This window comes from Elephas maximus, chromosome 8 (genome assembly GCF_024166365.1).
Source record: "Elephas maximus indicus isolate mEleMax1 chromosome 8, mEleMax1 primary haplotype, whole genome shotgun sequence".
Lineage (NCBI taxonomy): Eukaryota > Metazoa > Chordata > Mammalia > Proboscidea > Elephantidae > Elephas > Elephas maximus.
This window is the reverse complement of record NC_064826.1, coordinates 111,953,497-111,980,911: the sequence shown is the minus strand read 5'-3', so window position 1 is coordinate 111,980,911 and position 27,415 is coordinate 111,953,497. Positions and strand designations below refer to the sequence as shown.

The 27,415-nt window shown below is 43.5% G+C and overlaps 1 protein-coding gene across 4 annotated transcripts in view; it reads right to left on the bottom strand.

The window, feature by feature from the left end:
* COBL (cordon-bleu WH2 repeat protein) overlaps window positions 1–26,518 on the bottom strand; it is a 369,968-nt gene extending 343,450 nt beyond the window's left edge. For all 4 annotated transcript variants that reach the window (XM_049893801.1, XM_049893803.1, XM_049893802.1 and 1 more), the window contains exon 1: window positions 26,242–26,518. In XM_049893801.1, the coding sequence (XP_049749758.1) occupies window positions 26,242–26,357 (116 nt within the window). In that variant the 5' untranslated portion in view covers window positions 26,358–26,518. The remainder of the gene's footprint in view (window positions 1–26,241) is intronic.
* Window positions 26,519–27,415: the final 897 nt, after the last annotated feature.

The following is a 27,415-nucleotide window of genomic DNA, read 5'->3' as shown; positions in this document are numbered from 1 at the left end:
CACCAGCCACTGTGAGAAAGAGAGCCCATGACATAAGAGAAACTTCCAAACACTGCACAGGGGCACACACACAGCACGCACCCCAGGGAAGCTGGACAGGGACACAGAGGACAACAGGGTGCTGGGGGACCACAGCAAGCTGAGACAACCGACAGTATAAAGGGAGTTTGCGTGGCAAGAAGATAGAGACGAAACATGAGGGAACATACAAAGTGACAAGAACAAAAGGGAGAATAACTAAGAAGGCCAAAAAAAAAAAAAAAAAAACGGTTGCAGTGGACTCCAACTCATGGCAACTCCACGTGGTCAGTGTAGGATTTTCGATGGCTAATTTTTCTGAAGTAGATCACCAACGCTTTCACCCAAGGTGCCTCTGAGAGGGCTCAAACCTCCAATCTTTCACTTAGCAGCCAAGCATGTTAACTGTTTGCTCCCCAGAGACTCCAAGAAAGGCAAAACTGATGCCAAATGCTATTTTCTATAATCTCAACCCACAGGTTCAGTTTAAGAATCATTTTTACAACTGTAAAAGGATAACTTTGATGATCTGGGAAGTTTACATATGGGCAGGAAATTAAATGCTAGTAAGGAATTATTGTTAATCGATTTAGGCAGAATGAGATGATGGTCACAAAAAAAAAAAAGTAATTCTTATCAGTTATTTACACATACTGAAGTATTTGTTCAGAAAGGCCAGCAGGTAGGCTCTGCTTTATAATACTGAAGTTAAAACAAAAAAAAGTGGGAGGCTACAGAAAATTAAATTGCAAAATGTTAGTAATTGTTGAAGCTCTATAATGGACACATGGGGGCCCTGTAGTATAGTCTCTACTTTCAGGTATGTTTGAAATTCTCCATAATCTCCTTTTTAAACATAAAATAGCTTGTTCTTGTCACTTAGACACATCAACAGAACGGAATGAACTGAGACTTCAAGTCAATAGCTATTTATTATTGGATTTAGGAAAGCCCCTGAAAAGTGATCTATTCCCAAATGATCTTAATTTTTTTTTTTAGAATCTGATCATTTGGGATATGTAATATTTAAAAATGAGTGATGATAGTATAGAAACAAATTAATGAATCAGAAGCTAGAAAACCCTAATTCTGCCAGCCTACCCAAATCCAAACCAAACTCTTTGCCATCAAGTCGACTGTGACTCATAGGGACTCTATATGACAGAGTAGAACTTCCCCACAGGGTTTCCAAGGCTATAAATCTTTATGGAAGCAGACTGCCACATCTTTTCCCACCGAGAGGCTGGTAGGTTCATCCTCCAACCTTTCCGTTATGCAGCCAAGCGCTAAACCATTGCACCACCAGGGTTCCTCCGCCAACCTAACCAAATTTATATTCTTTATATGTCCCCTTTATCCCGTTAACCTGAGCATGAGAAAGTATAACATCTTATTTTCTAAAGCACAGAACATTTTTTATGACAGTCCTATCCAGGAGGATGGAAGGATTGATGATGTCTGGCCCCTTTGCTCTGCCTGGCCTCCCTCCACACTGGAGCCTAGACAAGGGAAGCACCTCCTAGAGCCTGGTGGCTTGCTCAACTCCAGTGATTTCCAGTCCCAGGGATTCTCACAGAGGTGCCCCACACAGCAGTCAGCGAGGCCTCCAAGGTCTGGTGCAGGAAGCTCTCACTATTCAACATCCCCAAGGGGGGTGCTTCTACTTCCCTCTACGCGCGATGACTGAATTGAAGAGGTAAGCTACTAAACACATGTGATGCCCCAACCCGAATGTTTACATTAAAATTCACACTAAAAAAAAAATTCACACTAGAATGGCAAAAATTACAAAGTCTGAACAACCAGCTGGAGCCCTCATGCACTGCTAGTGAAAATGGTTCAGCTGCTATGGAAAACAGGTCAACAGCTCAGTTTAACTTTCTTAAAAAGTTACACATACACTACCATTCCACTCCTATAGTGACAAAGCAGATCAATGGCTCCTCTGGGACACGCGGAGGGAGGGATGGATTGCAAAGCTCACACAGAAACTGCTGGAGGTGACAGAAGTACTCCAGATCTGGGTTGTAGTGATGGTTTCATGGGTGTAAACATATACCAAATTCATCAAGCTGTACACTTTATGTGCAGTTCATTGTACATAAATATACTTTAATGAAGTCATTTTAAAAATTCAGCAGACCTCAATAATGCAGAGGAAAAAAGAATAAATTCCTTAAAAGAACCTGATCTTCAAAATAACAAGAACAGAATGAACAAGATAATTCATAACTAAGAACTGAAAGAAACTCCAGCTATGTCTTGGTTATCTAGTGCCGCTATAACAGAAATACCACAAGTGGACGTCTTTAACAAAGAGAAGTTTATTTTCTCATAGTCTAACTGCCTGCTGCCTTCGCACTCATAGTCTACCCACCCCAAACTCTATGGGGAATTTCTACTCTGTCCTATAGGGTCGCTATGAGTCGGAACTCATAGTCTAGGAGGTTAGAAGTTCAAGTTCAGGGTGTTGGCTCCAGGGGAAAGCTTTCTCTCTTTGTTGGCTCTGGGGGAAAGTCCTTGTCATCAATCTTCTCCCAGTCAAGAAGCTTCTCAGCTCTTGGGTTCAAAGGACACACACTCCTGGCTCTACTTTCTTGGTGGTATGAGGTCTCTCTGCTCACTTCTCTTTTTTATATTTCAAAAGACACGATCTAATCCTGCAGATTGAGTCCTGCCTCACTAGCATAACTGACACTAATCCCATTTCATCAACTTCATAGAGACAGGATTTACAATACATAGGAAAATCACATCAGGCGACAAAATGGTGGGCAATCACACACAATACTGGAAATCATGGCCTAGCCAAATTGATTTACCATATTTTGGGGGGACATAATTCAAACCATAACAAGCTACAAGACTACTCTTGTAATAAACATCAGCTATTCCATAGTTGGCATTGGGTCATGGGCAGGGTTCTCAATGTATAAAGTATAGTTCTTCAATCTGTAGCAAGTTAGCTAAGTTTTTCATCAGTGAAGAACTATTTTCATTCTAACTTCGTCTCCATAAATGGTTAATATTTTCTTATAACCTGATTATACCTGCTTCCAGCTAAACCACAACATCTTTGGGGTCCAGGAATATTTTTTTTTTTTTATAAGCCCCGGTGGTGCAGTGGTTAAAGTGCTTGGCTTCAAACCAAAAGGTTCACAGTTCGAACCTACCAGCCGCTCTGCGGTAAAAAGATGTGGCAGTGTGCTTCCGTAAAGATTTAAAGCCTTGGAAACCCTAAGGGGCAGTTCTACTCTGTCGTATAGGGTCGCTTTGAGTTGGAACCGACTGGACGGCAGAGGGTTTGTAGATCTAGCATTGTCCTGGCACATGGTCTGTAAAATTAAAAGGATCACTCAAATCACTTGTTCGATCAAAGTCGTAATTTTTTTTTTTAAAATATTATCCAGTTACATGAAATCAAAGAGATAATCCTGAGGATGCTGTACCTGTGCACAGCCACTGAGGCAGACCTGTTCTGTGCAACTGTCCCTGATAGGGAGCCTCATTGCAAGGGTTCGACCCACCCAGTAAGGCAAACAGGATGTGGTGGGGACAATGGACCTATCACTGCTGTGGTCAAGCAGTTCACAGTCTTCAGTAACTGTAACAGGCCTCTGGTTCCTCCAGGTTCCTCTCATGTGCCCAGGAAGTGCCACCAAAGCCCGAGGAGCTGTGGTACAACTGAATCCCTCAGCTTTTCTTGTCAATGTTTCTGAACAGTTTCAAATCCTCACAGGTATTTGCCCTTTCCACACCTTCTTACTCTCCTTTATGATCATTAAAGGAAAAAAAAAAAAAAAACTATTGAAGAAGGCTTCTCCAAGTATCTATTTACGTAAGCTAATCTTGGAGTGATATTTACAGCTCCTTCTCCCTGGCTCCTACATGTGTCTGGAAGGAGTATTATATTTAAGAATTGCTTCAGCAAAACCATTTTCTGAGAAGGCCTTTCATAAAAATAAACCTGACTTACCTTCACCCCACCCTACAAGTACAACTAATTGCTCCTTCTTTTCTGGGTGTTCCCAAAGCACTTGGTACATACCTTTATTACAGCATTCATCATAATTATTTGTTTAGAGATGGCTCTGCATTTCTATACTGTGGGATTAGTCAGGGCAGGGACAAATGATCCACATCCAAGATGCCAGCACACAGACGAATTCTGATTAATGCCTTTTTAGAAAAAATACATGAGCCAATTAACTGAATAAATTTTAAAATGCTCCCGTGTCAGTAAAAATGGATCAATTCATTTTAAAAACGACATGATATGCAGAGAAATAGGACAAAAATGTCGCATGACAGAGACAATCACACATGTATCACTTTAGAGTTTATCTTAAAATTCATAAGATGTTTGATAAAGTGAGGGCAATAAAAAAAAATTAAGCTTGGCTCAACTTTCCTTCTTTGTTTTTGTTTGTTTTTATTTCTTTCTGTTTCTAACAAAGCATTATTTTACAAAAGTTAAATTGTTCATTTCTTTTTTAATCAGCGACTGAAAACCATTTTGATGTTTCTGACTGCTCATAGCCAGCGCTAAGTATAGCAAGAGAGCCTGCTTGCAATCTGGCTTGACCGCCTTTTTCAAGGCATCTTGGTTAAACCATGGGAAGATGGCTGGTTAAACCAAGCTAAAAACCTACAGAGACAGGCCCCTGAACAGGAAATGTTTGTAACAGAGAACAATTGTGCTCTGTATATATGCTTCTTTTAGACTAAACAGAACTCCCCAGACTGACCTCGAGGACTAGAACAACACCTTTTTAGTATACACTTCAGGAACTGGTACAGGTGGATGAATGTTTAACCAGGACTGAAAAAACGTGAATCACCAGGGAATCCCTTTCAAGGACTCCTGCTGGAGTCGTGCCCCACACTGGCTGAATCAGAATCTCTAAGGAAGGGGCCTCGGCATGGCTTTATTCAAAAGCTTTCCTGGTGATTCTGATGCACAGCCCTGGTTAACAACCACTAGGACAGGATGGAGCCCTTTACATGTATTGAGATAAACTCAGTATCAAGGCTGACTGATCATTACATTGATAGCCCAAACAGGAATAATCTGGTGAGTAAAATGAGTGCTCTTGGGAATTACACCAGGACAAAAAGCATAATTGGGACTGTCCCAAACTGAGACGTGGTCACTTTGGTACCTGAGGTCTGTCTTTTTAAAAATGATGAATACATTTTAATAGCTTTGACAGTTTTTATAAACAACAACATACACTCGTATACAGGAAACTACCACCTGTATCCCTTGGTAAGGAAACCCTGATGGTGTAGAGGTTAAGAGCTATGGCTGCTAACCAAAAGGTTGGCACTTCGAATTCACCAGGCGCTCCTTGCAAACCGTATGGGGCAGTTCTACTCTGTCCTATAGGGTCGCTGTGAGTCAGAATCAACTCCCTTGGTAAATGAAGATGCCAACTACCAGAAACGTTATCCCACCGCCATCACTTTCAATGGGATTTGGTAACACAAATCTCCTTTTTGGAGGCCCCTCAAGGTATACTTTTAATGCTCCTTCACTAGTGTTTTAACCAAGCTGCTTTGGGAAAAGGCCATCCAGGTCAGACTGCCCTACAGCTGTTTCAAAATATGTCCATAAATTTTTTACACTATTCCCTTCAACAGGTGGAATCTAATTCCCCTTCCTGGAATGTGGACTGGACTTGGTGACTTGCTCCAACACAGAGAATATGATGACAGTGGGTGGCTTCTATGACTAAGGCATAAAAAGCATTACAACTCCCTCCTTGCACTCTCTCGGAACACTCATTTACAGGACAGAGGCCAGCGGCCTTGTTGTGAGGACATTCCAGCAGGCATATGGAAAGGTCCATGTGGCAAAGAACTAAGGTCCCCTGACAAAGCTATGGAGCAATGGAGCCAGCCGTATTGAAAGTGGGTCTTCCAGCCACTTTATAAGATTGTACGCCCCTGTCTATATCATGACTGCAACCTCATGAAAGATCCCAGGTCAGAGCCACTCAGCAAAGCCACTCCTGCTTTAAGCAACTAAGTTTTGGGGCAATTTGTTTGGCAGCAATAGATAACTACTACGCCTGCATTCTTTAACTTGGTTACTCTGTGATTAAGGCCATGGTTTCAGAAAAAAAAAAAAAAAAAATTTTTTTTTTTTTTTTTATGTTTCAGAAGCAGCTCATTATTTGGGGCTAACTGTGCAGTTGTTGCCTATACCTGCTTCTGCAATGATCTTCCCCATCATGACCGACTCTAACCCCCCTACGCACATGGGCCCCACCGGGCCATGGGCAGCCAGCCTGAGGAGCAGTATGCTATTGGGCCCAGCCCATGTCAGAAGATGCAGTCCTTTTGTGCTGCGGCAAGTCAAGCTGCTTCACAACTCTGAATCAGCATGTAGGATCATAACCCTCATTTGGAAAGTGAGGAGAGAAATGCCTCACTGCAACGTCACAGGTTGTCATGAAATTCAAATGAAAATGTAGATATTGATACTTTGAAGGCTGAAAAACGGTGCAGAGATGTGAGTTATCACTAAATAGAATCTAAAGCTTTACGTACTGTTGTTCTAGCCTAATTCGTCAAATAACAGCGATAACTCCCACCACCAACATGCACAGAGCACCTTCCATGCTGTGGACACTACGCTGGACCATTTAAAGCCATAAACAAGCCTGAGTTGCCTTAATAATCTCTGTTACAGAAGACACAGAAGCGCAGGATACAAATACCCTTGCCCCAGGACACGGGTCTTCCAGGAGTAACTCCTTTTTCACATCTCAGCTCTTTGCTCCCCATCCGTACCCCAAGATATTCTCCATCAGACTCCCCCAACCACGATGCATGTCTGTGGAATAAATGATGTACCACTGAATGGCATTCCCTAAACTTCAAACGGTCTAGGTCAGAAAGTCACGGAGGTCAGTTACTGGTGAACACCTAGCACCTCTGTGCCCTCTCTGAGGCCAGGAGGGCAGCACAGCACGTCCACAACAAAGGTGAGGAGACACAATTCTCCGAGGTCTGTACACACACACACACACACACACACACTCCGCACAGGGCTAAGCATTCTTTTTTTTTAATCATGATAAGCATATATACATATACATAATAAAATATTTGCCAATTCTACAGTTCTAACATGTACGATTCAGTGACATGGATCACAGTCATCGTTCTGTGCCACCACTGCCAAAATATTCCCCCACCATTAACAGAAACTCAGTAGGGCTGGGCATTCTTAAGACATGGAGGCAGTTAATGAGGCTGCTGGCAAATGTCACCAGCAGCCACGTACTGCTGCCTGGCTGCCTGGGAGGTGTAGAGCTGGCTGTTAAGAAAGAATTATTTCACAAAGAATTTTTGCAAATCCCTTGCTTCAACACTGCTGTGGAGCAGAAAAGAAGATAAATCAATGGTGCCTAGAAAACTCTAGATTTTGCTGATTTTCTCTTATCTGTCTCTCTTTCCTCCCGAAGTCACAAGCTTCAAACTGCCTCTACATCTAATAAACCCCCACCACAATGCCCCAGTTCCAGCAGGAGGGACCAGGAGCATGGCTGGCACTTCCCAGGCCCAGTCAGAGTATTCTAATGAGGATTGGGGCTTTGGCCGGGGACCTCTACTGAAGGCAAGGTTATTGCGGTTTGGAGGGAGCCAGCAGGAAGCTGGTGGTCGTGTTCAGAGAATAAGGAATAAATACACCCTGAGGACACCATGTAGGGGGAGAGGTGTCACATTACTTCCTGGTTCCTGGTGTGGGCTCTGTAACCCTGAGTGAGTTACTAAATTCTCCAAAATGGTGACAATAATGGTACCTACTTACAGGTGTCCTGAATGGTACAATGCACAAAAAGCACGTAGGGCCACTGGAGGCTCCCATGCCCATTCCACAAGACCAAAGTCATCTACACTTTGTTCAACAAAGCAACTTTGCAAACCATACAGCTGGGACGTTGCAGCAATGTCAGCCTGCTGTAACAGTTTCCAAATGCTCCCTCCCAATTTCATACTTTCCTCATTGGAGGTAGGTCCACGGGCTGCACTTTGAGTTGTTCTGGCCTCCCGGACAGCCACAACACAGGCCATGTGTCTCTTACCACCAAAGCACAGTGGACTGGCCTTGTTTCTTTCTGACTTTATTACTGTAAATGTTATCATTTGCCTTGTATTTCAGACTCAAAGCTTCAGTTACTAAAGCACTGAAGGCTCACATGCCTGGAGAGTGTTCACTGACACTTCCTACTCAGTGTGTCACATGGTGTGCCAGAAAAGGCAGCCTGAGCTCCACAGACCCGTGTCTGAATCTCAGTGTCCCGAGGACACCACCTATGTGATGTGGGAAGGCGGTCTAGGCTCACTGTGCCCAGCGATCAAATGGGCAAAACATTTTCTCAAAAAGGAACTATTGGAAATTAAGTATCTAGCATCCCAAAGGTTCCCATCCATTTCTCCATCCTCACTCACGAAACCCTAATCTCCAACCACAGTAAATGCTCACCTTTCTCTATATAACACCTACGTCAAGGACCTGACGTGCTCCTGCTGCTCACATTTCCTAGAGCACCTTCTTCTCCACTCACTCTTTCCACTTCTGAAATGCCCTGAACTTCATTTAGGGCCCACAGTCCAGACTCATCAACAAACATGTGATGAGCAGTAGGCTGGGTACTGTGGTGGCTTGGGTGCTGTGTTGCTGTAATGTTGGAAGCTATGCCAACAGTATTTCAAATACCACCAAGTGCCTCCTGTACTGGACAGGTTTCAAGTGGAGCTTCCAGATTAATACAGATTAGGAAGAAGGACCTGGCAATTTACTTCTGAAAAAACTGGACAGTGAAAACCTTATGAACAGCAGCAGAATATTGTCTGATATAGTGGCGGAAGAGAAGCCCCTCAGATTGGAAGGCACTCAAGAATACAGCTGGGAAGAGCCGCCTCCTCAAAGTAGTCAACCTTAATGATGTGGACGGAGTAAGGGTCTCAGGACCTTCACTTGCTTGTGTGGCACCATTCAAAATAAGAAGTAACAGCTGCAAACATCCATTAATAATTGCGACATGGAATGTACAATGTATGAATCAAGGAAAATTGGAAGCTGTCAAAAATGAAATGGAACTCTTGAAGATCAACTTCCTAGGCATTCCAAAACCAAACCCGTTCCGTCAAGTTGATTCTGACTCATAGCAACCCTATCCTAGGCATTTAGTGACCCGAAATGAACTGGTATTGACCATTCTGAATCACACAATCATATGATTTACTATGCCAGGAATGACAAATTGAAGAGGAATGGCATCACATTCATTGCCAAAAAGAACATTTCAAAACCTATCCCAAAGTACAACTCTGTAGTGATAAGATAATAACCACATGCCTACAAGGAAGACCAGTTAATAGGACTAATATTCAAATTTACCCATCAACCACTAATGCCAAAGATGAAGAAACTGGAGATTTTTACCAACTTGGGCAGTCTGAATTTGATCAAACATTGATAATTATGCAATGGTTGGAAACAAAGAAGAAGGATCAATAGTTGAAAACATGGTCCTGGTAATAGAAACAAAGCCAGAAATCCTATGACAGAATTTTGCAAGACCAATGACCTACTCATTGGAAAAAAACCTTTTTCAGCAACACAAATGGTGACTATACACATGGACCTCGCCAGACAGAATTTACAGGAATCTAAATCAACTACACCTGTGGACAGAGATGATGGAGAAGCTCAGTATCATCAGTTGGAACAAGGCCAGGGGCCAACTGTGGAACAGACCATCAATTGCTCATACACAAGTTCAAGTTGAAGCTGAAGAAAATTAAAACAAGTCAACAAGAGCCAAAGCATAACTTTGAGGATAACCCACCTCGATTTAGAGATCATCTCAAGGATAGATTTGATGCACTGAACGCTAATGACTGAAAATCAGATGAGTTGTTGGGTGACATCAAGGATATCATACATGAAGAAAGTAAAGGTGATTAAAAAGAAAGAAAAGACCAAAATCCAGAAGAGACAGTGAAACTTGCTCTTGAACACAGAGTAGCTAAAATGAATGAAAGAAATGACAAAGTAAAAAACCTGAACAGATGATTTCAAAGGGCAGCACGAGAAGACAGAGTAAAGTATTATAATGAAATGTGCAAAGACTTGGGTTAAGAAAACCAAAAGGGAAGAACATACTCAGCATTTCTCAAGGGGAAAGAAGTAAAGGAAAAATTCAGACCTGGAGTTGCAATTCTGAAGGCTTCTGTGGGTAAAGTACTGAACAAGGTAGGAAGCATCAAAAGAAGATGGCAAGAATACACAATCACTGTGCCAAAAAGAATTAGTCAACATTCAATCATTTCAGAAGGTAGCACAGGATCAAGAACTAACTGTACTGAAGGAAGAAGTCTAAGCTGTACTGACAGCATTGGCAAAAAACAAGGCTCCAGGAATTGACGGAATACCAATTGAGACGTTTCAACAAATGGATGCAACACTGAAAAAGCTCACTCATCTATGCCAAGAAATTTGGAAGGCAGTTACCTGGCCAACTCACTGGAAAAGATCCTTATTTGTGCCCATTCCAAAGAAAAGCGACCCAACAGATTGCAGAAATTATCGAACGATATCATTAATACCACACGTAAGTAAAATTTTGCTGAAGATAACTCAAAAACGGTTGCAGCAGTGCTTCCACAGAAACTTCCAGAAATTCAAGCCAGGTTCAGAAGAGGTCTTAGAATTAGGGATATCACTGCTGATGGCAGATGGATCTTGACTGAAAACAGAGAATACCAGAAAGATCTTTACCTGTGCTTTATCGATTATGCAAAGGCATTCGACTGTGTGGATCATAACAAATTATGGATAACACTGAGAAGAATATGAATTCCAGATCACTCAATTGAGCTCATGCAGAACCTATACATAGACAAAGAGGCAGTTCTTCGAAGAGAACAAAGGTATACTGTGTGGTTTGAAATCAAGAAAGGTGTGTGGCAGGTTTGTATCCTTTACTATGCTTATTCAATTTGCATGCTGAGCAAATAATTAGAGAAGCTGGACTGTGCGAAGAACACAGCATCAGGATTGGAGGAAGACTCATTCACAACCTGCCATATGCAGATGACACAATCTTGCTTGCAGAAAGCAAATAGAACTTGAAGCACTTACTGATGAAGATAAAAGACTACGGCCTTCAGTACGGATTGCACCTCAACAAAAAACAAAAATCCTCACAACTGGACCAATAAACAATATCACGATAAGGGGAAAAAATATTGAAGTTGTTAAGGATTTCATTTTGCTTGGATCTGAAATCAACGCCCAGGGAAGCAGCAGCAAGGATCAAACACAGTATTCAATTGGGCAAATCTGCTGCAAAAGACCTCTTTACAGTGTTAAAAACCAAAGATGTCACTTTGAGGACTAAGGTATGCCTGACTGAAGCCATGGTATTTTCAATCCCCTCATGCAAGCAAAAGCTGGATACTGCATACGGAAGACTGAAGAAGAATTGATGCCTTTGGATTACGGTGTTGGCGAAGGATATTGAATGTGCCATGGACTTCCAGAAGAAAGAACAAATCTAACTTGGAAGACATACAGCCTGAATGCTCCTTAGAAGCAAGGATGATGAGACTTTCTCTCACATACTCTGGTCATGTTATCCAGAGGAACCAGTCCCTGGAGAAGGGCATCATGCTTGGTAAAGTAGAGGGTCATTGAAAGAAAAGGGAAGATCCTCAACATGATGGATTGACTCAGTGGCTGCAATAATGGGCTTACACATACCAACGACAATAAGGATGGTGCAGGAACAGGCAGTGCTTTCTTCTGCTATACACAGTGAGTCAGGACAGACTCGAAGGCACCTAACAATGATAAGATGGCTGAGTAAGGAATCCCTAGGTGGCACAAATTATTAACACATTCAGCTGATAACCTAAAGTTTGGCAGTTTGAACCTAAGCCCAGAAAAGCCTGGCGACCTGCTTCCAGAATATCAGTCATTGAGAACCCTACGGAGCACAGCTCTACTCTGCACGCATGGCATCAGTCTGAGTTGTAGTGAACTTGACAGTAGCTGGTTTGTTTTTTGTCATTGTTGTTTTGGTTGACTGTGTGAGAGCACAAACTGAGCCGTATGATGGCTAGGTTAGATCTGGTGCTAGCTGATCTTGGTCAAGTGGCTTAACCTCCACAGGTCTCATGTTCCTCATTTTTCAAATGGGAGAAATAATAGTACCTACTCCATAGGCTACTGTAAGAATGAAATGATGTAAATGGAGCCTGGCCCCTGGGATGTACCCACTAATGTTGACTACTGTTATTAAGAGCTTGACATGTAGTAGAAGGTGCAACACATCCTTGTCTTCAGGGAGACTGCTGGCTGTGCTCTCTACTAGGATGTCCTCTCTCTGGCTCTGAACCGGACCTCGCTCTCCCTCCTCAGCACTTCCTTGCCCTTGGGTGTCAAACACACTAGTAATGTACCGCTCCTATCTAGCTGAAGTATCTGGAGGATGGAATCCTGCCTGATTCACCTTTTATTCTTTTCTCAGCAATGCCATAAAAAAAAAGAAAAAAATTTTTTTTGTAAACACTTAATACTTGGGCAAATGAATAGGTCTATGAACAGCCAAAACAATGTGCTCCTTTCTTCCTAACTACCCCGCTGGCCCTCAATACCAGTCCCCACTTTCCTCTTTCTCCTATGGATCCTGCCTTCCTTCCAGTTTCCAAGTTTGACGTCTCTGAAGCATTCTTCTCTCCTCCCTTGCTCTGGAGCTGCCTTACCACCCAGTAACCTGTGACTTACCTAGTCTTGCTTTTTGGTGTTTGTGACACTGCCCTTCCATTCCATTCACACTGCAGGTAGTGGGGTCAAGCCATAATCACTTGGGCCTGGGTACCTGTAATGCTGGCTGTTCCAGCAGGGCCCTGGACTCTTTTTCTGCACTGATTTCTCCTGCTCTCTGGCACAGTCTAATCTTCTTAGAATGACCTCTGTCCACAAGGATGACACTCCCCTGCTTAGAAAACTTTGATCAATGTCTCGCTTCTTCAAGAGAAAATCCAGACTTCCCAAGCTGGCCTTGTAGACCACCAAAATGTGGTCCCAAGCTACCTCTTTGGGAATCTAAATCCTATGCCTTCCTCAATATCCCCCTTCAGCAGACTGGGGGTCTTTCCATTGCACTTTAGTCTGTTGGTCCCACTGTGATGGGAACAAGCCTTGAGCCTCCCTCCATCCTCACACTTCCATGCCTGGTGGGCCCCTGCTAGAATGCCCGTCTCTGCCTCTCCACCTAGCCATATTTCATCCAACTGTCAATCCTCAGCTCACAAACTGACCAGCTTTCCCTTATTCCCCAGCTTCAAAGGGCTGCCCCTTTCTTACCAGTTATAGTTACAAGACCTCTGTTTTAGTTGGTCTTGACTTGTCCTAAATGTCACAGCCTCATTCTGGTCTCAGGGCTGGAGGGCAGGGGTGCTGGGCTTCACTTCTCTGTGCCCTCACTGCTGCCCCAGGCACACTTATGAAATACTCACAGACTGTCTGCCTGGCTAATAAGGGCCACAACTCAGCTTCACCCACAGCATAATACATTTCGAGGAGTCACATTAATGAAGCAATGTCATTGTCATTTCCAAGCTTCTAAGTTCAATGAGAAATTCTACTTTAAGATATACTATTGCTAAAATAAATACTTAAGTCCATTCTTTTTTTTTTTTTTTTTTTACCCTGAAGAGTCAAAATTCCGGTGATACTAATGTTTTCAGAATATAGGAGCTTAACCCAAGTTCATTTTCACTCCTTGATAATGAAATACTACAACTACTTTAAAAGAAGGCATCACACAGGGCACAAAGCTTCGTTATCAGAGGGTGTTACTGAAGTCTTAACCCTCCCCTGCCAGGAAGGCGTGATGACTCATGGGTTGGCATGTGCTAAACCAATGGCTCCATTTTCCTGACATAATGCTGAAACTATGGCAATAATCTACCACTCAGGGAACTGCTTTCTTAGAAATAAGTTATTATTTCCATCACTGCCATAGAAACCCATACTTCACAAGTTAAAATGTTTTTAAAACACAACAACAAATTGATGTCTCCCTAGCCTCATCATGAAGTTAATAAAACAGGCCAGAATTTCGGATTGATGCTTCTACATTCAAATGTGGAATGGAAATCCCATTACCAGAATGGGAATAATGTCAATAAAAACATCTGGCTTTAATGTATATAATGAGAAGACATGTTGGTGGTGACAGGTGATGGAAGCATCCCTTCTCCCCTGGCTGAAAGAGCAGCACAAAGAGAGACAAGTTCAACCTCTTAATCATTGTCAGTTTCCCTTAGCAAAAAATGGATTCATTCTAAGAGGAAATTTGTCAAAGCAGCAAATATTCATTAAGCAACTATTTATATCAAGTGAATTCACTTGGGGTGGGGAATTCACAAAGTTCTTAGATGTAACATGAGACAAACTATTCATATTTGTCCAAATTTAACTTACTGCCCATCCAATCCCAAGCAGGAAACCGTAAATACACTCTAATCTAGTTTACTTGGATCATCAATCCTTTACGCACACTTTTCCCAGCGGATCTACAGGCTTGCTCAGTATTTTATCTAATATCCAAACACTATGCTTTGAGGAAATCATCCTATATTATTATTTGGCTGTGAGTAATCTACAGAGCAGCTGACAGAATATATGTGACAGATTGCTGCTGACTGTGTCAAGTAAATGCTGAACTCAGGTATTTATTTTTACATTCTTTTAATGTGTAAAGGATATCATGCAATGATGTTAGGTGTTCCCCGGGTTCAGGGAAAAGTTCACAGACACTGCATTCTAATTCAGAAAAGCCTCTCTGGTCCAATAGTCAGGAGATCAGAATGCCAGTCCCAGGTTGTTGCAAATGCCAATGTCTGCTTGGAAAAGTTATTTGGTAAACAGAAGCAGTTTACACCTTTAATAAAGACGAATGGTGATCTTGCCCTACCGACATCCAAGAACTGCTATGAGAACGAATACACATACACACACACACACACACACAAACAGGATAACCTCTATTTTAGAAGCAATAAAGCAGAGGCCACAGACTGGCGGTCAGTGGGTTAATATGTCATGCCAGGGTGAGTGGTACTTTCCCACAAATCCCCTGGGGAAGGAACACAGGATCCCCCATCAGTTCCCCCACTAGTCCCCTCACCTCCCTCTCCAACTTGTTACTTCCTCATCCATGTGACTTACCTACCTGGTCCCACTATGAATCTGCATTTACAACATATGTGTAAAAGCAATTTATGAGTATGAGATACTATTGTTATATTTATATTGCATATTTGTTTTAAGCCAACAAGTACTAATGATAATTATGATTGCTGTTAATTTCATATCATGGTAGCATTGACTGTATTTCTACCATAAGAAAACATAATGTTAATGGTACATTTTCCTGATCCTGGAGGACATCATGCTTAGTAAAGTACAGGGTCAGCAAAAAAGAGGAAGACCCTCAATGAGATGGATTGACTCAGTGGCTATAACAATGGGCTCAAGCATAACAATTGTAAGGATGGCACAGGACCAGGCAGTGTTTCGTTCCATTGTATCTAGGAGTCACTACAAGTTGGAAACAACTGAACAGCACCTAACAACAACAATGATACATTTTTCTGTTAGAAATGGAGTGCAAATCTTCATAAAACCCAGGCTTGGGACAGGGTTTCATGTCTATTATATGTCCTTGGTCAGGCCTGATGCTTGCTGGTAGAAAAATCATCACACTAACTACCATGTGACAGGTACTCTACTAGATCCTATTACTCATAGTCTCTCTAATTACCTCTAATACTCACAAAACCCCTACAACTCAGGTATCATTATCTCCACTTTAGTCACAAGGGAACTAAGCAACAGAGAAATTAAACAACTTCCCTGGAGTCACATAACTTTATGGTCGCTGGGTGGCAAAAATGGCTAATGAGCTCCGTTGCTAACCAAAAGGTTGGAGGTCAGAGTCCATTCAGAGGTGCCACAAAAGAAAGTCCCGCCAAACTACTTCTGAAAAATCACTCACTGAAAGCCCTACTGAGTACAGTTCTACTCTGACACGCACAGTTCCCCATCAGTCAAAGCGGACTTGACGGCAACTGGTTGGTTCATTCATTGGTCACACAGCTTCGAGTGGCAGAGAATGTATTTGAAGGCCTTGTGTGTCTACCACCACACCATTCTTTATACTGATACCCTCACTATGGAAGGAACCAAATAGCAGTGAACTGCTCATGTTCCCCGTGGAAAAACTCTCCAGGTCCCAATCCCAAGACCTTCATGCATAGCAAGGGATGGTTTCTACTTCACTTTGACAAACAAAAAGAGATGCAAGGGAAACTTTATGGGGGAAAAAAAAATTTTTTTTTAATATGTCACTCTTGTATGTATAAAAGAAATGAAAACATTTTAACACCAATGAAAAAGAATGACTAGAGACCCAAGGGGAGTAGACCGGACTAAACACTTAACTTTAATATTTAGCGTTAGAAAAACACTACACCCACCTTAGTAAAAATGTTATGCAGTGGAAGTCTGTAGCCCCTCCCACAGCACATGAGTATATTATTAAAGTCAGCTCAGTTTAAAAGCAAGTCATCCGTAACTTCCCATTAACCTCTTCAGTTAAAGTCTAAACCCTAACATAAGAATGCTGTATAATTTAAAACCCAGACTCTGGTAAACATCAAGAAAACATCTGAAACATAATTTTCCCCTGGGGTTGCCATTCTGATGCCTTATTTAAAGAGCAACGTTTTGCACAGACCAACAGTTACAACAATGAGACAAAAGGTATATTCTTCAGACTCTACGTATATCATTCATAACCCTCAGTTACAACTGAGAGAATGAGAGGATTCTACACAGGTAAGTAAAATATCATAAAACAAGTAAACAAAACAGTTGCCCTGGAGTCGATGCTGACTCATGGCAACCCACGTGTGCAGAGCAGAACTGCTCCGTAAGGTTTTCAAAGCCGTGTTCTTTCAGAAGCAGATTGCCAGGGCCTTTCTTCCAAGGTACCTCTGGGCAGGCTCGAACTGCAACCTTAGTAGTTAGTAGTTGAGTGCTTCACTGTTTGCACCAGCCAGGGACTCCAAAACATCATAAAGAGAGTTAAATTCTTTTTGTACAAGTGATTAAAACCAAGTTTAAGAAAAGAAAAAGAAAATGGACTGAGTGATGTTCCACTTACATAGGCGTTGAGTGAGCTAAGACAGCACAGTCTGCTGTCAGAACGCTCCTGACACTGAAAAGCCCCAGATGCGGGGACGGGGTAGGGATTAACAAATTCTGCTTCATGACTATGGCAACCATTCCCAACCTTCAATGTCTCTTGGTAAAAGTTGTAACAGGCTAACGGGGTCAAGCTAGCACAAGCAACAGTAAGCACAATCAACAACACATCAGCTCTGAAGTGCCATACAGAGAAGGCTCTCTTCTTCCCAGGTCAGCTCATCCCTGTTGGTAAATGAGACGTGGATGACTTTAACTGCTGGAAGCCCCGAACGTACCAAGCGTGCACCTGTCAGGGATGAGGCAGTAAAGGATCACTGGGCTCAATAGGAAGACTATGATACCCTGAACAGCACAGCTCAGCTCAGCTCAGCCTGGAGCAAGGAGGAAGGCCCAGCTATATCTACAACTACCAACAAGAAAACACAACTGGAAAATGTATGACTTTGGATTCTGTTTACCCTACTACTTTGAAGGAAGCCATGTGTTGGTCAAAGCAGAGCTCTCCGCTTTTATCAAATGTATCGGCACAACACCCTGTGAGCTGAGCAACATCCAGGACAAAAGGGAAGGCTTTTAAATGTTTATTAATTCATAAATTGGGATCAAGGCAGATTATCTTGCTGGGGAGGTGGGAGGGGGAGAAGTCTGGATTCAATTCATTATATTAACTCATGAATGCATTAACTGTGCTCAACAACAGCCAAGTTTGGTCATCACCTATCACACCTCATATATGTCTTTCAAAAAAATAAAATGCCACCTAAGAGTCTCAGGAGTTATGATCTAGAAATGCATTAACGCCATGACAATCAGGCAGTAACGTAAGCATCCTCCTGTATAAGGGAGACGTCATGCTGATACCTGCAGTGGATGGTTTCTTTAGAAAATTGCCCCTGAGAAACACAGGAGGATCAGAAATACAGCCGATCAATACCAGGCACTGCCATGCTGGAAGCCGGGATGGGGGCTTCAGCAAAGGGGGACTTTGGAAATCACGCCCTGTGCTTCTGCTTGGTGAAGTAGGATGACCAGAGGATGAGGAGCTGAGACACTGGATTCAAGACTTAAGAATTATGTGACAACATGACCTATAAAATGGAGAGGATAATCACTACCCCGCCAACTTCAGAGGACTGAGGTGAAAGGCAGCTCTCACAGTGTGTTATCAAGCTGGCAACTATCAAGCCCCATCAGCTAGAAAATATTAGTCATCAACAGCAAAAAATTCTAAAATAATGCATGTCCTTGTGAATATAAATTTTGTTTCCTCCTTTTAACATTTTTTTTAAATTATCATTCCTAAGGTGTGAAATGTTATGCTAAAAAAAAAAAAAAACTTGAAAAATAATGTATTCCAAACTGAAACTGTTTTCAACTTAAATTCATCTAATTACTAAACTAGTTTTCATTGTTTTTCTGAATGTTCCTAAATTCACACACTAACCTCATTCAGGGCATATTCTCTTTCCATTAAAACCAATCAAATATATCTGAAAAGTGGTCAAAAGTATTGATTTAGGGGTTATTAAGGCAAGAAAAAGAGAGCCTTGATGGTGCAGTGGTTAAGCACTCAGCTGCTAACCAAAAGGTCAGAGATTCAACCCACCAGCCGCTCCAGGGGAGAAAGATGTGGCAGTCTGCTTCCATAAAGATCACAGGCTTGGAAACCCTGTGCAGCAGTTCTACTGTGTCCTATAGGGTCACTATGAGTCATCACAGACTCAATGGCAATGGGTTTGGTTTCTGGAAGGCAAAAGAAACACTCAGACTTCATTATCCTAATTAACACTTTTTAAATCAAATTGGGTCATGTGACTCTTCCAAGAGGCCTACAAATTATTCCTTATGTGTGTGATGTTGTCAGAACAATGTTAACCATTATGATGTAGTAAGTGGTTTAGACACAGAGTGGGAGGGAGAGAGTTTTTCAATTTCACTCTAAACCAATCCTACATAATAACTAGAGAAAGGAAGACAGAGGGTGGCAGATGGGACCTGGGCAAGGATGGACTCTGAGTGGCAAATGTCTTCTATCTGGAATCAGTCTCTCCAATCTAATGCCTTGTTTATTGAGCACTAATGAGTTTTACTGTTAATTGGGTTCCAGCCAACAAAACTACATTTACAAACAAATATTAGCCACATGAACAAAAATATATACACTTTTGACATTCTATCACTCCCAGCCCAAACCAGGAGGTCTAAAAAAACTGCCAGGATCCAATGTGGGAAACTGCTGCTTTGCCCAGGACTGGAAGTTTGCTTTACTTTCACTCCCATTGCACACACACCCAAATATACACTCACAGGCTTTCCCATTGACGTCCTTAACACTAATTTGCTACTTCAGTACTTAATTGTTCCACTTATTTACACATAATTGTAAAGTCATTATATTTGGTATATCTCCTGTTCTCTGACTCCTAAGACCAGACAGAGCCTCTGTGCTGACATAAATGCTATGCTGACCCTTTACATTTTTAAGCAAACTTTCTCTCCAACCTGCGTTGACTCTTCCAAGGCAGCGGTAAGCAGGACGCTCTGGGTTCCATTCCAGGGTACCCTCAGGCCTTACACAATAAATTCCTGTTCACCACCTTTCTAGGCTGATAGACACCTCTACTGAAGTGGAAATGAGTGAGGAGAAGAGAGACATCATTTAAAAACAAGCAGGAAGCTTCACAAACACATTCAAATTCCCTGAGGGACTGAATTACTGGGCTGAGGGCTGTGGGGACCATGGTCTTGGGGGACATCTAGTTCAACTGGCATAACATAGTTTATAAAGAAAATGTTCTACATTCAACTTTGGTAAGTAGCATCTGGGGTCTTAGAAGCCTGCAAGTGGCCATCTAAGGTACATCTACTGGTCCCATCCCAGCTGAAGAAAACAAAAGACACAATGGAAAGATTAGTTCAAAGGACTAATGGACCGCAACTACCACAACCTTCACCAGACTGAGCCCAAAACAACTAGATGGTGCCTGGCTACCTCCACCCACTGCTCTGACAGGGATCAAAATAGACTGTCCCAGGCAGAGCAGGAGAAAAACGTAGGACAAAATTCAAACTCACCAAAAAAAAAAAAAAAAAAAGACCAGATTTGCTGGTCTAACAAAGACTGAAGAAACACCCAGAGTATGGCCCCTGGACATCCTTTTAACTCAGTACTGAAGTCACTCCTGAGGCTCACCCTTCAGGCTAATATTAGACAGATCTATAGGGCAAACAATAACACACTGAGAAATGTGCTTCATAGTTCAATCATGTAAATGAGACTAATGGGCACACCAGACTAAAACACAAAGACAAGAAGGCAGAAAGGGACAGGAAAACCGGAGAAGTGGAAACAGGGAACCCAGGGTGGAGAAGGTGAGAGCACTGACAGATCATGGAGTAGGTAACCAATGTCACAAAACAATGTGTGTATTAATTGTTTAATGAGAAATGAATTGCTTTGTAAACTTTCACCTAAAGCACAATTCTAAAAAAAAAAAAAAAGTGTTAGCACCCTGAGCTCTCTTACGTACAAAGCCCCTGGTCATCACTTGTGTTTGAGTTTACAAAGTACATATAAACTTGGATTTACACAGAGCAGCGACTGTGCACCAGAGCTCCTCTGAATCGGGGGAGGTGCTGGAGTCTCTGTACTTTCCCCATGTTCTGGACCCCCAGGTAGCCTGCTCTCCAGAAATGTGTGCTATCTACAACCAAACTATGCCATCTGTATCACTCTCTGTGAATTATAATCAGAGCAAACCAAGGAAGTGTCAGGTCACTCCTTCTTGAGAAACTTGGGGCTCTTCCCAGGACCCTGGTGGAAAGTGCAGGAGCCATGTCCTCACTGTGGTCACCTCCCAGCCTGCCTGCATCTGCTATGGCTCCTCCTAACTCTCACTAGCCAGTTAGAAACATGATCACATTGGCAAACATTGCTGGAAGTTCCCTGGTTTTTGTTCCCCCTTACTCTAAGCCTCTTCTTAAATGACCATGTGATTGTTCGACCAATGGGAATGGAGCAAAATGATATGTGCCACGTCTGGGCTGGGTCCTCCCTCTGTCTTCCCCTCCAATGGGGTGCTGGAGCTGACAGATGGACACCTGCACACCAGCCACAGCGGGGCAACCAGATGGAAAGAACTGGGTCCCTGATGGTTTTAGCACCTCAGCACCAGCCCCAGACTATTGATGTAGGCTTTTATGCAGGAGAGAGAAAATTCTTTCTTCATTAAGCCACTATTACTTTGGGCTCTCTAATACAGTCACTTTATCTTTCTCAAAATAAGACATCCAATGCCCCCCAAGTCTCCAAGAACTGAACTCCCTAGGTTACAAGCCAAGGCCAAGAATATTAGACTCAAATATTTGTGCCAATTTGTCTGCTCTACTGTAGGTCTGACAAAAAAAAAAGATTAAGCACAAATTTTAGAAAAAGTAGGCTTTTTAAAAAGAGAGATTTAGAATATTCTGGGAACACATCGGATCATACCATTTTAAAGCTCATTTGAGTTTTGAGATCATCTTCTCCAGCTCCCTCCGTTGACAAATGGGAAACGAGAGCTTGTTTACTGAATTCTTTGTACTTATTATTATTGTGCTATAAGCTTAGGGTCAGAGAGTCAAGCAAGGCAAAAATCATAAACCCAATGAGGGTGTGTAGACACTGCACCACCAGACACACATCAGAGAGCTCATACCTCTGGAAAGGAGAGGGAGGGGACTCACGGGAAGGCTCAGATGGGAAGCCCCCCTGATGAATGTTTGAACAATGAGTGAGAATCATCCTGGGAAAGAAGGAGAAAAGACCCCAGGCAGAGAGAAAAAGTCTGAGAAAGCAGGGTGCATTCTGGGAACAGCAAGCTTCTGAAAATGGCTTGTTAAGAAAGGGCAAACGGAGAGTGACAATTCTAGAGGCTGGAGCTGCACTGACCCATACGGTCCCACTAGCCCTGTGACTCCTTGAATTTAAATTAATAAAATTAAACGAAGTTAACTGCTCAGTTCCTCAGTTGCACTAGCCCCATTTCAAGCCACTCTTTCTCTGGAGCGAGGTGGAGAGCAACCCTAAGGCAGTGGTTCCTCATCTGGGTTCTTGTTCAGTGATGACAGGAGGGGTGGTGGGTGAGAGGCAAAGGGGGGTCAGTGAACCAGGACTCCCAATAGGGCTCATCTCTGAGGATTTGTGACACACTTTCTTTCAAAAGATTTACCTAAATCAATCAGTGTCATCTAAAAAGGCATCACCTGGCTTAGTGGACATAGGATTGGATCTAAAAAAGGGTTTGCACAAAGGCAATTACGGTCTGTGAATCTGTCTAATCAAATGTACCTAAATAAAATACATGTTGACAGTTGTTTAAAAAGCTTTTTCTTTTTTTTAATCAAAAAAATTCTTGGCTGGAGTACTTATTCTAATTGCATCTGCCCTGTAGAAGACACGGTCCTAGCAAGGAACAGCTCACCACCTAATTATGGAGACCAGATGGAAGCATGTGAAAAACCTAAAGCTACAAAGTCTCTGCCTCCCAGCTGGAGAGAGGTGATCTTTCTCTAGCTGAGCCTGGGAGTTCCCAGGTGCTAGGAGCAAAGCAGGCACCAGTTAGGTGGAATAATCCAAGGAGAGGCTTGCTCAGAAGCATGGTGACTCTCACTGAGACTCCCCGCCCCCTTCAAATATTGCTGGCGCTCCACTGTCATTTTGTTACACCAGGGCACACAGGTCAATCTAGACAAGAAAATAATGTCAGCAGGTCTTGAAAACAATTGCCCTCATCAGCATTGTAAAAAGCTAAGGAAACCACATTAAGCATACATGAGAAAAAAAGGCTAGCACCACTGCAGGAAGAGACAGGTAAAAAGTAAAGAATTATGGAAGCGTGAAGCAAAAGTGATATAAGAGAACGCGCCGAGAGCTGGCAAGTGGGCCGGGAACAGTAAAGAAACCACTCGAGAAACAGCGAAGGTGAAGACAGCAAAAGTATAAAATGCAGCCTGGTCTGGGGAGGACTGCTAAAATCTAAACTCATTTAAATAAAGTTATAAAAGAGTAAAATGACATATTACCAATCAATATATATCAATAATATAAACCAATATAAGTATTTTAAGTAGTAAGAATAAGAAGTACAAAGATTAAGTGGGCCTGGTGATATCAAATCTATGTTCTATCCTAATACAAGGTGCCTGAATAAATGCATAACTAAAATTGGCTGCCAAAGAAAATTCACAGACCCATTTATTAAATATGGATAAGGGACAGAATGAAGGGAATCAAGGTAAACATCACGTAATAAATATGGTAAATCTCAACTAAATATTTTTACTAAGTTCAAGTCAAAGCCAAAACTAAGTGGGCCTATACTTTTAATTTGCAAATCCTGTACGTAAAAACTAGTCTGGTAACGAATATTTCTGATTTTTTTTTAACTGTGATTGATCGCAAAATTAAATTTAATAACAAAGCATAACAGGGTTAAGAACCTAAACTGCTTTTTATGGTGTGCAGATATATCCTATAGTCATTGTTTTCTTAATTATTATGGAAGTATTCTTGGGTCCACACAAATTGTAAGGGCTAGGAAAGCCCTTCTTGAAGATAATGTGAAATGCCCTAAATTTATCTTCCCAGTTCAGCTATCTTCTACACAATGCAAGAATATGTGGTGGTTTCGGTCAACAACAAAAAATCTTTACAACAATTGTTTTCTGTCATGTGAGAAAATGATACTTACTTAAAGTTTGATTTCATGACCAACTGTTGCAGCATCAAGTAGAAACTAAATTCCCCTAAAAAAAAAAAAATTCGCCTCAAGCACACAGTAAATACTGTCTTACAGTCAAGCAATAGAGAGGCGGCTACAGAAACGAGTCAACAGAAATTTCAGTGAAGAACCAACAGAATCCAATTGCCTTTGGTAAGGTAAGAAAGTCACAAATTTCACATCTGTATCTATCCTTTATGATAGGCAAGTGATACATCTAAATTATACAAAACATTCAATACCCGAGAGTACTTTTTTCCTCTTACTTTAATACATAATAGTGGACACAGTGTGGGAGAACTAATAAAAATATCCATAATAACAATTTCTTGTTTTGTTATTATGTGCCTTGCAAAAGTCCTTATAGTTTTCCTTTGGGGCCCTGATGCAAAGGCCAATCAGAGCTGTGCAAACCACTATACAGAACCATACGCAGGGTTTAACCTCTTCATTTTATAGTACCTGGTTGGAAAAAGTACCGCCATCAGATGACACGTGAGTCCATAATCAGACTCTTTTAAAAGATTTTAAAAATACTCTTTGGATAGAGTTTTGCTGACCTCTTAAATGTTCTCTTGTCCATATTTATTTATAAGATAATAGTGGCAAAAAAGATCCTTCCTCTGTTTGGCTATGATAGCAACCGATTTAAAGGTAACTCTATTTTCTGTTACATATTTCCCCTAGTCACTTGGTATACCATGAAAAACGACTCCCCACATTTCTTTTCTTTTCTTTTTTTTGGTATTTGTCTGTTCAAAGGGAATTACATAACGGCAACTAGGTGCACTGCAAGGAAAAGTTCGTTTGAACACTTGTCAGCTTCAGGATTATTTGTTAACCTGGCTCACTTTTTCCTGGCATTAAAGGGCGAGCTTTTGTTTTTCTTTTTTTTTCTTTGTTTTTTTGTTTTTAAGAAGGAAACAGTTTGAAAACCTTTTACAGCCCTGGGCAACACTGGGGCATATGGGCTTACGGGCAGGGTGAGTCAGTAGGGCACAACTGCAAAAGAAAAGAGATTTGTTGTCCCCAAAGCTGCCTCCTTCAAGTCCAGTTGCTACAGCGGAAAGTGGGCCCATTCGGTAAGCAGGTGCAGGACCCACCCCAACAACTCATTCCATTTGCAGGACTCATAACACATTTGCTCCAGGCAAGTGAGTTCGAAAGGGCTAAAGAGCTCCGTGCTGAGATCCACAAACGTTCCCAAGGACGTCGCGCCCAACACCGGGATCCCAGTGGCTACACTGCCCTGGTTACGATGTGTACGTTTCCAGTGCGGACTCAGTCTCTACTTAAAGGAAAGGACTGTTTGTCCTGAATTACAAAAGTTGTTCTTACTGCTAGCAAAATTCTGTATGTGACGCGTAGTCCCTCCACTCAAGGTGTGAGGATGAAAAACAAGAATCTGGAAAGGTTTGGGCAGAGGGAGAATCATGAAGAGACATGCCTTGTACTTGTAAATCCAATCCTGGGGTCCCTAACTCTGGTATGGTCCGACTACCGCGCCCCTGCACACTGTCAAAGGGAAATTCCAGAAAAGAAAGCTATGGGGAAGGGACACAGTTGTCATGAAAACCTCTCCGGGCAATGCCCTATACAGAAACCGACCGAGAGCGCCCGGGCCAAAGAGGCTACAGAACTCCAACAACACTCGGCACCTGGACGTGGGAGGAGGGGGCAGCGGAGCAGGTTATTGTGGCCGGGTGAGGGGTGCCTTTAATGTGACAAGGTCATAGGGCAACTCAGTGACAGAGCTGGAGTCAGAGGCCTGGTCCCAGCAAGGCCGCCCGACTCGCAAGGCAGACACTCAGAAAAGGTGGCTGAGGAGGGCTTGGAGTTAGGTTGGGACTCTGCTTGACTGACCCCCATTATAGCGCGCGCACGTAAATACACCCAGCTGGAAAACGGCGCTCCGGCCTCCGCCTGACACGGTTACCTGGGAAACGACCCCAGCGCACAAAGTACACAACTCCACGTCCCCCTAGCAGGTCGCGGGCGGCCGCCTTCGCCTACAGGCCGGCCCGCCGGTACGGGAGCACACGCTCACCGCCCCCCGGCGCCCCGTGGGCCCAGGGCCGAAGCAGAGGCGCCCTCCCCGAGAGCGCACCAAGCCGAGCCCAGCCTTCCACCCCAGCACTGCCGCGCGCCCGGCCCGCTTACCCGGTGGGCGGCTTGGCCGCCGAGGCGGGCGCAGAGTCCATGGTGCCCGCGGGCGTGGGGCGCGGAGCTTGCGGCCGGGCCGAGTGAGGCGCGCTCGCCGCCTCCGCCTCGCTCATTCACTTTTTCCGCGCCGACCCATCGTCCTCCCACGCGGGGCCGGCGCAGGACAGCCGAGGAGCGGAGAGGGCGGGAGGGGCTGGAACAGTGCGGGGAGGGGCCCGCAGTCGCGCAGGGTGGGGGCGCCAGGAGCAAGGTGCGCCGCGCCCCCGCCGCTGTCGCCGCCGCGCCTACCCGAGCACCGCCCCGGCCCCGCCCGCTGGCCCGGCCGCTCGCCAGCGGACGATGCTACGGGAGTGCCAGGCTCGGCCCCGCGGGGTGCCGCCGGGGAAGGAGTGGGGCATGCACCCCGCGCTGGCCTCAGCCACCTCCCTCGGCTTCCTCTCCCCAGGAAGAGAGTGCGTCTTTCTCTGAGCCTGAGTTGTGGGTCCTGAGGCGCCAGAGCCCCAGCCGGGACCTGGAACTAGAGAGGAGAAGCTGGGGCAGGGCAAACCAGGTGCAGAGAGGCTGTGAGGGGGCGAAGTGTCAAGCCCAGCGGCAAGGAGTAAGGTTTAGAGAATAAGAAGGGAGTCTCTGGTGCTGCTGTCTCTGCTCTGGAACCCAACAGAAGCTTCCTCCACGCAGTGGGCACCTAGTGCAGTGGTTCTCAGCAGCACCTGAGAGCTTGTTAGAAGTGCAGATTCTGGGGCCACACCAGGTCTACTAAATAAAAAAACTCTGGGAAGTGGGTAGTGGGGCCCAGCAATGCGCAGTTGAACCAGGGCTCTTGTTTGATAGGCCCTCAAGTTTGAGAAGCTTGGTCTACTAAGTGCTTGCTTCATGTCTAGCCTTGTATTGGACTCCAGAGGTTTGGACAAACCATTAGGTGTGGACAGAAACGACAGCAGGGGCAAAGCACTTTGGAGCCCAGAGCGAGTGCTGGTCTTAGCAGATGCAGGAAAGAGAGGACCTTAAGCCAAAGGGCTTCTGGAAGAAGACCCGTCTGATCCGCCCATCTCCAGTGAGCAGCCCTTTCAGTAGCTGCATGTCTTAAGGCCTCTGGCCCTACTCTAGTTTTACCCTCAGAGGCCCCTTTGAATTATCTCCATACTCTTCCTAAACCAGTTTTCCACAGAGT